The sequence below is a fragment of the Neovison vison genome, chromosome 5 (genome assembly GCF_020171115.1).
Source record: "Neovison vison isolate M4711 chromosome 5, ASM_NN_V1, whole genome shotgun sequence".
NCBI classification, from domain to species: Eukaryota; Metazoa; Chordata; class Mammalia; order Carnivora; family Mustelidae; genus Neogale; species Neogale vison.
In genome coordinates this window covers 107300536-107313246 of record NC_058095.1, presented here as the reverse complement: position 1 = coordinate 107313246, position 12711 = coordinate 107300536, and the positions used below count along the sequence as shown (strand labels likewise).

The 12711-nt window shown below is 36.5% G+C and overlaps 1 protein-coding gene across 4 annotated transcripts in view; it reads left to right on the top strand.

Annotated features, from left to right (window-relative positions):
- FNDC3A (fibronectin type III domain containing 3A) overlaps nt 1-12711 on the top strand; it is a 184203-nt gene that overhangs the window by 137560 nt on the left and 33932 nt on the right. For all 4 annotated transcript variants that reach the window (XM_044249716.1, XM_044249714.1, XM_044249715.1 and 1 more), the window contains 4 exons: nt 7029-7082; nt 10263-10387; nt 10760-10934; nt 12624-12710. In XM_044249716.1, the coding sequence (XP_044105651.1) occupies nt 7029-7082; nt 10263-10387; nt 10760-10934; nt 12624-12710 (441 nt within the window). The remainder of the gene's footprint in view (nt 1-7028; nt 7083-10262; nt 10388-10759; nt 10935-12623; nt 12711) is intronic.

Below are 12711 nucleotides of genomic sequence, written 5' to 3'. Positions count from 1 at the left end.
TAATATATATATATATTTTAACTTCTTTTTACCCACTTTCTTCTCCCCATGATTTGGCATCTTTTCTGATTTGGTTAACACATTTTTCTGGGGTCTTTGTGGTCGACCTTTTTAGTATTTTATTCTCTCGTTCATACATTCTTATCTGGATAAAATGGCAAGGTGGAAAAACTCACCACAAAAAAAAGAACATGAGGCAGTACCAAAGGCTAGGGACCTAATCAGTATGGACACTGGTAATATGTCAGATCGAGAGTTCAGAATGATGATTCTCAAGGTGCTAGCTGGGCTCAAAAAAGTCATGGAAGATATTAGAAAAACCCTGTCTGGAGAAATAAAAGAAAATAAAATCTAACCAAGCGGAAATCAAAAAAGCCATTAATGAGGTACAATCAAAAATGGAGGCTCTTACTGCTAGGATAAATGAGGCAGAAGAGAGAATTAGTGATATAGAAGACCAAATGACAGAGAATAAGGAAGCTGAGCAGAAGAGAAACAACTACTGGACCACGAGGGAAAAAATTGAGAGATAAGTGATACCATAAGACAAAACAATATTACAATAATTGGGATTCCAGAAGAAGAAGAAAGAAGGGGACACCTGGGTGGATCAGTTGGTTAAGCAGCTGCCTTCGGCTCAGGTCATGATCCCAGCGTCCTGGGATCGAGTCCCACATCGGGCTCCTTGCTCTGCAGGGAGCCTGCTTCTCCCTCTGACTCTGCCTGCCATTCTGTCTGCTTGTGCTCGCGCTCGCTCTACCTCTCTCTCTGACAAATAAATAAATAAAATATTAAAAAAAAAAAAAGAGCTTATGAGGGCTCATCTTAAAAAAAAAAAAATCTGTGCCCCTAACATTGGAGCACCCAACTATATAAACCTATTAATAACAAAATCAAAGAAACGCATCAACAATGATACAATAATAGTAGGGGACTTTAGCACCCCCCCTCACTGAACTAGATCATCCAAGAAAAGATCAACAAGGAAATAAGGGCCTTAAATGACACACTGGACCAGGTGGACATCACAGATATATTCAGAACATTCTATCCCAAAGCAACAGAATACACATTCTTCTGTAGTGCACATGGAACATTCTCCAGAATGTTCTCCTAGTCTCCTGAAACTGTTCCAAAAATAGAAATGGAAGGAAAACTTCCAAACTCATTTAATGAGGCCAGCATTACCTTGATCCCAAAACAAAAGACCCCATCAAAAAAGAATTAACAGACCAATATCCTTGATGAACACAGATGCAAAATTTCTCACCAAAATACTAGCCAGTCAGATCCAATAGTACCTTAAAAGGATTATTCACCATGACCAAGTGGAATTTATCCCTGGACTGCAAGGTTGGTTCAACATCTGCAAATGAATCAACGGGGTACAATACATTAATAAAAGAAAGAGTAAGAACCATATGATACTCTCAATAGATGCTGAAAAAGCATTTGACAAAGTACAGCATCCTTTCTTGATCAAAACTCTTCAAAGTGTAGTTTTAGTGGGTACACACCTCAATATCATCAGAGCCATCTGTGAAAAACCCACCACAAATATCATTCTCAGTGGAGAAAAACAGAGCTTTTCTGCAAAGGTCAGGAACACGGCAGGGATGTCCATTATCACCACTGCTATTCAACAATAGTACTAGAAGTCCTAGCCTCAGCAGTCAGACAACAAAAAGAAATTAAAGGCATCCAAATGAGCAAAGAAGAAGTCAAACTATCATATCACTCTGCAGATGATGTGATACTTTACATGGAAAATGCAAAAGACTCCACTCCAAATCTGCTAGAACTTGTACAGGAATCCAGTAAAGTGTCAGGATATAAAATCAATGCACAGAAGTCCATTGCATTTCTATACACCAACAAGAAGACAGAAGAAAGAGAATTAAAGAATCAGTCCCATTTATAGTTGTACCCAAAACCATAAGATACCTAGGAATAAACCCAGCCAAAGAGGCAAAGAATCTATACTCAGAAAACTATAAAGTACTCATTAAAGAAATTGAGGAAGACACAAAGAAATGGAAAAATGTTCCATGCTCATGGATTGGAAGAAGAAATCTTGTGAAAATGTCTATGCTACCTAAAGTAATCTACACATTTAATGCAATCCCTACAAAATCCCATCCTTTTTTTTTTTCTCAAAGAAATGGAACAGATAATCCTAAAATTTATATGGAAGCAGAAAAGACCTCGAATAGCCAGAGGAATATTGAAAAAGAAAGCCAAAGTTCGTGGCATCACAATTCCAGACTTCAGGCTCTGTTACAAAGCTGTCATCATCAAGACAGTATGGTCCTGGCACAAAAACAGACACATAGGTTAGTGGAACAGAATAGAGAACCCAGAAATAAATCCTCAACTCTATGGTCAACTAATCTTTGACAAAACAGGAAAGAATGTCCATGGAAAAAAGACGGTCTCTTCAGCAAGTGGTGTTGGGAAAATTGGACAGCCACTTGCAGAAAAATGAAACTGGATCATTCCCTTACACCACACACAAAAATAGACTCTAAATGGATGAAGAACCTCAATGTGAGAAAGGAATCCATCAAAATCCTTGAGGAGAACACAGACAGCAACCTCTTCAACCTCAGCCGCAGCAAGTTCTTCCTAGAAGCATCGCCAAAGGCAAGGGAAGCAAGGGCAAAAATGAACTATTGGGACTACTATCCAAAATCTATAAAGAACTTACCAAACTCAACATCCAAAGAACAAATAATCCAATCAAGGAATGGTCAGAGGGCATAAACAGACATTTCTGCAAAAAAGACATCCAGATGGTCAACAGACACATGAAAAAGTGCTCCATACCACTTGGCATCAGGGAAATACAAATCAAAACCACAATGAGATACCTCACACAAGTCAGAATGGCTAAAATGAACAAGTCAGGGAATGACAGATGCTGGTGAGGATGCGGAGCAAGAGGAACCCTCCTGCACTAGCGGTGGGAATGCAAGCTGGTGCAACCATTCTGGAAAACAGCATGGAGGTTCCTCAAAAAGTTGAAAATAGAGGTACCCTATGACCCAGCAATTGCACTACTGGGTATTTACCCTAAAGATACAAATGTAGTGATCCAAAGGGGCACATGCACCCAAATGTTTATAGCAATTTATATGTCCACAATAGCCAAACTATGGAGAGAACCTAGATGTCCATCAACAGATGAATGGATAAAGAAGAGGTGGTATATATGTATACAATGGAGTACTATGCAGCCATCAAAAGAAATGAAATCTTGCCATTTGTGATGACATGGATGGGACTAGAGGGTATTATGCTGAGTCTAATAAGTCAGTCAGATAAAGACAATTATCATATGATCTCCCTGATATGAAGAATTTGAGAGGCAATGTGGGGGATTTGGAGGGTCAGGAAAAAAGGAAACAAGATGGGATCAGGACAAACCATAAGAGACTCTTAATCTCACAAAACAAACTGAGGGTTGCATGGGGGAGGTGGGTAGGAAGAGGGTGGTTGGGTTATGGACATTGGGGAGGGTATGTGCTATGGTGAATGCTGTGAAGTATGTAAACCGGTAATTTACAGACCTGTACCCCTAGGGCTAATAATACATTATATGTTAATTATATATATATATATATTATTTTAAGGAATATTCCATTAAATACTCTATTTTATAATAATATAATTTTTAATACTCTCTATTAAATATTCTCTATTTTAATAGAATAATAGATTTGCTAACATGTAAATTTTTTGTGCCCAGCTGCACAAGAAGATATGAAATGGACAGACACCACAGATAGAATCGATAATTCACATAGCACAGACAGCATTGTCATTGGGAGACATGAATTACTGAAATGATATATGGTCTTCGTAAATTTCTGAACAAATGAAATACAGCCTTTCTGATATTGCAGAGTAGTTACATTTTGGGAAAATCCTATAACTCTAAACTATAGAAAAAATACCTTGTAAAATGGAATTAGGTTCTAGGCTCTGATAATTTTAAACATATATTTCAACCTACATGGATGTCAAAGAGGACATTCAAAAGTTCTAAAGAAAGAGAAAAATTCTTCATTGTATTGATTTTCCCACACTGTGCAGAATTGATAGCATCCTTGAACCCCACTTGTAAAAAGCAGCCTTTACTCTCTCTGCCATTATTGTGATAGTCAGAAACACCCCCAACAAAATTTCTAAACATGCCCTAGAAGGGAGTACCACCCCTCCTAGCAACTGTTGATTTATAGTAAGAAAATAACTACTAGTCTTGATTTAATTATCTACTCTTACCCCAAGAGCAAAACTCAGGGCTAGCTTTCTTTCTGAAAACTTGTTTGGGTCTTATTAGTCCCTTGTTAGATGCTTTATGCAGTTAAAAAGTACTGTTAGCACATGTAAATCAGACAAGTATGTACATACATACATTTTTGTTTGTGATAAGTATGACTAATTTTATTTCATGTCACTTAGAGTAGCATTTTATTGGTAGGGCAGTTAGGGTAGTAGCCTCGTGCCTTTCATGTAGGTTCAGTCTTCAGTAGGGTACTGCTATTTATTCTGAAGATAAAATGACATTGAATTTTGACATTTGTCTTTAACAGTAGTCCAGCCAGGCTGCGTAAGATGTAAAAAGTGCCCTTATGCCCTAGGTCTCTCAGTTGCCTACTCAGGTTACCCAGGCTTCTACTCTTCAAGAAATAGACTTGTATGTGCGTAGTAATAGCACGATTGGGGAAAGAGAGAATCATTTGTACTGGTACTGGGGATAGTATTGTATACCTGGACTTGTTGGGAGAATTATCAGATGATACCTATATAGCCCATAGCATAGTGCCTGGACCATAATAAACATAATACCTATTGTTGCTATGTAATGTTAAAATTGAAGAAAACTGGCTTAGTGTAGTTTATGACTTAAATATCAGATCTTTTGACTCTGTTGCCTCATATAATCTGAAAATATTACTTGGGGGTTAACGTGGCATCAAAATCATGGCATGGGTGGAATGTGAGGTAGCAGCTTGAGAGAAATATTTTATCAGCTGACATTGTTTAGAGTTGCCAGTGCATGGTGATGATAAAAAGCTAACTGAACTTGGTCTTCTACTCTCTTATAATTAATAATACCTACCAGACCTCCTGTTGCTCAGCTTCTGGAATATTGCTGGGTAGGAACACTGGTTTTGTGTCTGAGTAAATTCAGCTCTGTTCTCTTAATGATTGAGTGATCTAGGGCAACTTACTTGGATTCTTTAAAGCCTCCGTTTCCTCTTTTGTATAGTTTGGATAATAATACTACAAAGAGTTGGTTTGAGGATTAAATGAGATAAGGTAAAAACACTTTACACCTAATAGTTTCCCCTCTAACTTGGAGAAATGGTCACAGGTTGTTGAAGGTGTCACCATAGCCATGCTTCTTCCAGGGAGTTGAAGAGAATCCATTTCCTTGACTTGGAAAGCCTCACAAAATAAAGTAGAAAAAATTAAGGAAAATAAATGTGCAACCTTAGCAGCTAAACTAGAGCAATCTGGAGGCATTAATCATGGGGAAATATATAATCTTTTTTTAAAGATTTTATGTATTTGTCAGAGAGAGAGAGAAAGCATAAGCAGGCAGAGGCAGAGGGAGAAGCAGGCTCCCCGCTGAGCAAGGAACCCCACACGGGACTCGATCCCAGGATCCTGGGATCATGACCTGAGCTGAAGACAGCAGCTTAACCGACTGAGCCACCCAGGCGTCCCGGGGAAATAGATTTTTATACCACATACTTCTTGCTAAGATTTTTAATCTTCTCTGCCTTGGGATTCTCTTCCTTTGCTCTGTAAGAGTTGAATTTCCCAAGGTTTCTTTTTCTGTCCCATCCATACTGTAGTTACTTTGAATTGCCACACCTGTAACTTACATAGCAAATTCCAGTCATGTTCACCACTTAAAAATTATAATTTTAAAAAATGTTTAAACACAAGATCTCTGTTAATGGTCAACAAATAATTTGGACCTCCGTGTTATAAAATGTTCTTTATCAAAAAGTTGACCATTCTTGATTGCTCTTAACATGGTTCGCAATGGGGGTGCCTGGGTGGTTCAGTCAGCTAAACATCTGCCTTCACTTAAGGCAGACCTGCCATCTCAGGCCATGATCCTAGAGTCCAGGGACTGAGACCTACATCAGGATCCCTGCTCAGTGGGGAGTCTGCTTCCCCCTCTCCTCTGCCCTTCTTCCCCACTCATGCTTACTCACTCTCTGTCACTCCCTCTCTCAAATAAATAAGTAAAATCTTTTTAAAAATATATGGTTGGCAATACTATATAAAAACCAAATAGAGTCCAGAGAATTATAGGAATTCTCTGGAGAACGATTTTAAAAGTTAAGATTATTTAATTTTTATAAAAGGAGTCTTAGAGTCAGTTGTCTTCAAATGGATGAAACTATTATAAGAAGAGTAGTGATCCATTGTTCTGCATCTAAAGTGAGAATAAAGAGGAGGCAAGTTGAAATGGTAGAAAATTCAAGTAGAAATAAGGTTGAAATTCTTGAGTTCTAGAGTGATTAAATACTAGAATAAAATGTTAAGGGAGACAAATTTTCACCACTGAAGATTAACAGATTGTTGAATGAGCAATATTAGGTAATGGGCACATGGTATCTAGAAGCAAAGATCCAGACAGTGTGACCTCTTGAAATTTATTCTAAGCTCCCTGATTCTTTCCTTTTCTGGTGTATCTCACAGTACTACTTATAGATTATAAAGTGAGTTTTAATGAAAATGACAGGGTCAATCCTAGGAACTTAAAGCTGATAAAAACCTTCTGACAAAAGACAAAGTGATTTTTTAAATGGATTAAAAAGTTAAGATGGTTCTTGCTACAGGAAGTTGTTCACTGTTCAGAAAAACCAGAGTTAAGCCACAGAGAACATCTACAACACAATAGATTGCTCAGATTAGATTCTCACAGTATCTTTTACAAAAGTTCTAATAATTTGTGCGTGCTCTCTCTCTCTCTCTTTTTTTTCTTTTGTTATTTCTTTTAGGCACCTAGTGACAATGGTTCTAAAATCCAAAGCTTTATTTTAGAATGGGATGAGGTAAGTAAATTGGATCTTTTAAATTAGGGGGAATTTATGTGTATTTATCCTCAAGCAGAAATAATTTGTTTTAATAGTTTTTTCCTCTTTAAAAACATTATGAATGCTTTTAGTGTGGTACATGAGCGAATTAATGGTGTTCCTAGAAAACATTACTGACTGGACCTCCCTATTTGTTTTGTTTTATTTTTTGGTTTTGACTTAAACCCCTCAAAGTTCTCACTTGGATAATTATCTTGGATGAAGGAAATTTTTTTTTTCACATCAGCCTTAAAAGCAAGTATAATTTTTTACTATGGCTGCTTTAACACATTGCTATAAACCTGATAGTTCAAAACAACACACTCATTCTCCTATATTTCCGGAAGTAGAAATCCAGTATGACTCTCACTGGGCCAAAATCAAGATGTCGCTTTAACCATGCTTCTTCTAGGAACTCTAGAGAAGAATCCATTCTCCTAACTTTTCCAGCTTCTGGAGGCTCTCTTCATTACTTCGTCATTACCATGAACCCATGGCCTCATAAGATAGCCTTTTCTGCCCTTCCTGCCATTATCACATGGCCTTTTTCCTCTTCCATCTTCACATCTTTTTCACTCTAAAAAGGACATTTGTAATTCCATTTAAGGTCCACCTAGATAATACAGGATAATTTCTCCATCTCAAGAGCTTTAACTTAATAACATCTGTACAGATGAATAGAGTAACATTCACAGGTTCCACGGTTTAGGACTTGGATATCTTTGTACAAGGCCCATTATTCAGCCTACCACAGCAAGCACACTGAGCTCTGTTATGTAGTACTTCGTTTTACTATCATTTATTACATTCTCTCTTTGCCTGCTGCTTATACCACAGCTAAGAGGTGTGGCCAGAGGGTATAGAAGAAATTCCATTGATAATCTGGGAATTCAACAGTATGTAGGCATACCTTGAAGATATTGCAGGTTTGGTTCCAGCCAACCACAATAAAGCAAATATCTCAAAGCAAGTCACATGAATTTTTTTGGTTTCCCAATGCATATAAAAGTTATATACCACACAGTATTTGTAGTCTGTTAAAGGTACAATGGCATTGTCTTTTTTTAAAAAAATGTACAGATCTTATTTTAAAAATGCTTTGTTGTCACTGAAAAAATTAAATTTAATTTAAAAAACTACTTTGTTGCTAAAAATGCTAACCATCATCTGAGCTTTCAGTGAGTCATAATCTTTTTGCTAGTGGAGGGTCTTACCTCGATGTTGATGGCTGCAGGCTGCTGAGGGTATAGTGCTTGCTGAAAGTTGGGGTGCCTTCAGCAACTTCTTGAAAAAATAAGACAACGGTGAAGTTTGCTGCATCAGTTGACTCTTCTTTCATGAACCATTTCTCTGTAACATGTGATGCTGTTTGATAACATTTTACCAACACTAAAACTTCTTTCACAACTGGAGTCAGTCTCCCGAAACCCTGCTGCTACTCTATCAACTAAATTTATGTAAAATTCTAAATCCTTTGCTGTCATTTCAACAGTCTTCACAGCATCTCCACCAGGAGTAGATTCCCTCTCAAGAAACCACTTTCCTTGCTCATCCTTAAGAAGCAACTCTTCATCCACTTAAGTTTTATCATGAGATTGCAGCAATTCAGTCACATCTTCAGGCTTCACTTCTAATTCTAGTTCTCTTGCTGTTTCCACCACATCTGCTGTTATTTCCTCTGTTAAAGTCTTGGAACCCACAAAATCATCCATGAGGGTTGGAATCCGCTTCTGCCGAACTCCTGTTAATGTTGATATGTTGACCTCTTCCATGAATCACCATAACAAATACAATAATATGAAAAAATTTGAAATATTACAAGAACTACCAAAACATGACACAGAGTCGCAAAGTTAGCAAATGCTGTTGAAGAAATGGCACCAGTAGAACTGTTTGATGCAGGGTTGCCACAAACCAGACTTTGTAAAAAACACTATCAGCAAAACACAGTAAAATGAAGTGCAATAAAACAAGGTATGCCTATATTAAAAGAGTAATGAGGCACAAACAAGTAGATTTTATGCCAGAAGTTTTAAGAGAATTTAGAATTAGAAAATCTATCATAGTAATTTAGAAGAAAAAAAATATGTTGATAAATTATGAAAAGATATTTGGTAAAATTTAGCACTTAATTAAAACTCAAATTAGGAAAGGAAGATAATTCCTTATCTGATAGTTATTTTTGTATTAAGTGAAGTACCATCACTAAACAATAAAAGCATTTCTAGTCAAGGCTGAAACAAGTCAAAGTTGTCAGTCATTCCCACCTTAACGTTAATGAAGTATGTTTTGGAACATACAGGTACAGCCAAATAATGACTGGGCTGGGGGGCAAAATTATTCTTATATAGAGATGATACAGTTTTCTGTTTAGACAACTTAATAGAATCAACTGTAAACACCATTAAATCAGGAAAGTGTAGTAAAGCAGCCAGATAGAGATTGAAGGTTTTCTTTGAAGAAGTCACCCTAAAAACACCGTTTACCTCTACCAACACAGTAGAGAAGAGTGGATGGAGAATAAGAAATGTGTCTATTTTATGTAGCATCCTAAACGTCTAACATTCTTTAGTTGTCCTGAGCTGCAGACTTTTCTCTCTCCCATTCTCTTTGCCTATAATCGGGTTTTTCTCTCTGCTTATATTCTGTTACTGTTAAACCTAGGCAGTTGTGTTTCCAGAATCTTTATTTTATAGAATGTTAGCAGCTATTAAGGTGGAGGTTTGGGAATCACTTAGGGACCTTAAAACTGTGTAGAACTTTTCATAGATTGAGAACACTGCTAGTTGTGTATATCAAAGATCACCCTATTTCTGCTATTACCAGTACACCCATAGAGATTGCGGGGTCCACACATGGAAAGAACCTCTTTTACTAAACCCAGACATTTAGCATCAGTTAAAACAGGGTACTTAGTTCAAGAAGGTAGATACAGAGATACCTACTTTCTAGTTTGTAAATTCTGCATTTAACGAACAGTAAGTACCATTTAAAAGATGTAGGTTATCTCTGCTTTCTTTTGAGATCCATGATTCATGTAACAAAATGACTTTTAATGTATACCAGCTCATATGTAGTTATTCATCAAGCAGGAACTTTGTGGATTTATCTTTTTACAGTAATGTACATGATGTATAATAATCAGCCAATTTTTTTTAGGGAAAAGGAAATGGAGAATTTTGTCAGTGTTATATGGGCTTACAGAAGCAATTTAAAATTACTAAACTGTCACCAGCAATGGGTTGTAAATTTAGACTGTCAGCCAAAAATGAGTATGGCACAAGGTAAGATACATTTTAATGCAAATATATTATTTAGTCACTTCACTTAATATAAATTATGCAGAATCCAAATTACCCACTAAAAATTCTGCTTTAGTTTATGTTGGTATAGTAAAGATGGATTAACTATCATAGCAAAAGCTGTAAGAGAAGATGTTAGTTACATAAACTACAGTTTTAAAAGTATATTAGTAAATACACTTTTAGGTTCTGATCTGATAACCATGAAAATATTATCAACTCCAAGACATTATTTGGATTATAATTAGTTATCAAAAATTGTCACTTTCAGAAAATGTCATTTATCAAATTGAATTCTTTAGCTATAAAAACAGCTCTTTTTCATTCATTCTTAAAAACGATTTGTTTCAACAGTGGTTTTAGTGAAGAAGTCTTATATTACACTTCAGGCTGTGCCCCTTCTATGCCAGCAAGTCCTGTATTAACTAAGGCTGGTGTTACTTGGTTATCCTTACAATGGAGTAAGCCCTCGGGAACACCATCAGATGAAGGAATTTCTTACATTTTAGAGATGGAGGAAGAAACTTCAGTAAGTATAAATATGTATTTTAAGTAGTGTTTAAAACCTATTTCAGGTAACATCAATCCTTATAAGTAAATAGTGCCACAGTAGTTAGATCCTTTCCCAGATCCTTGAGTCCTTAGTGTTGGTTATTATTTAGGAGGAACTGGGAATGAGGAAGAACTCAGTCTTGTCTTTTCTTGATGTGTGGGAGGGAGTTTTGTTTTTTTATGTTTGTTTGTATATATTTGTGCCTAGGAACAGTATAGACTACATTCTTAAATATATATGTTTTAGGGAAAATAAAGAGGGGGAAGATCACCACAGCCTTTCAGCCTAAGCAGCTCTAAAAAATAAGGAAATAATATGTCCACCTTTTCCAGCTGTGTTCATACACTGCTTTCTCAAGCACCACAGAAGATATGAAGAGCATCACATGACATTATATAGTGCCACCAGAATCAGGTTTCCAGTGGCTTGTCTTCTATGAGCTAAAACGTAGCTAACATGAGTTAGGGTGTCTTCTGTTAGTTCTACAGTTTCATGGCTTTTTAAGAGCTACTTTATTTTTTTTAATTAAATTTATTTATTTTCAGCATAACAGTATTCATTATTTTTTCACCACACCCAGTGCTCCATGCAATCCATGCCCTCTATAATACCCACCACCTGGTACCCCAACCTCCCACCCCCGCCCCCGCCACTTCAAACCCCTCAGATTGTTTTTCAGAGTCCATAGTCTCTCATGATTCACCTCCCCTTCCAGTTTTCCCCAACTTTAAAGCAATTTGAGTGAAAAATCCATTGGTCCACTCCCAGCTATATACCCAAGAGAACTTGAAAACACATGTTTATACAAAAATTTGTATGTGAATGTTCATAGCATTATTCAAAGTACCCAAAAAGTGGAAACAACCCAGATGTCCATTAATTGTTGAATGGATAAACAAAGTGTGATATATCCATACAATGGAGTATCATTGAACCATATAAAGGAATGGAATTAGTCATGACATGAACATGAATACACAGAAAGTATATTAGTTTATTAGAAAGTATATTAGTGAATGAGAAAAGAGGGGAAGTGACTGCTAACCAAAAAGTAAAGTACAGGCTTCATTGTAGAATTAGGATTCAACGATAATTGTATAATGAATACACTATAAATGATTGAATTTCATACTTTAAATGGGAATTTTACAGTATGTGAATTATATATCAACTTTTTAAAATAACAATGGGAAAGTAGTGAGGCATTGTCCCTGGAGCTATGAATAGCAATCCAATACCTAAGTGACATGCCTTCCTGCCAGCACAGCCAACTGTTTATCTATTTACTTAAACACAGGGCAAGGTAAGTATGTCAAATGGTTATAACTCTGTTTAGTTCTTACAACATCTGTGTAGGAAAGTCTATTAGTTTTAGAGATACGCTTACTGATGGTGATGTTACCATTGATTGACTTTACCTTCACCACAAAGATCTTCTCTTGGTTACTATATTTATGGAGTTCTCCATCCCCCCACAAACATTCATTAGCATTTCTGGATCTGTCCATTCAAGATAGAAGTATCAAGGTGAGTATTACACTTAAAAGAGCATTAATCACCTTGTACACAGTAGAAGATGCAGACGATTTGGGTCTTTTTACATGTTTGTTATTCCCCATATTTCTGCTGTTAGACATCTAAGAAAGACTTATTTTCACTTTCCAGGGATATGGTTTTAAGCCTAAATATGATGGAGAAGATCTTGCTTACACAGTAAAGAATCTCAGACGTAGTACAAAGTATAAATTTAAGG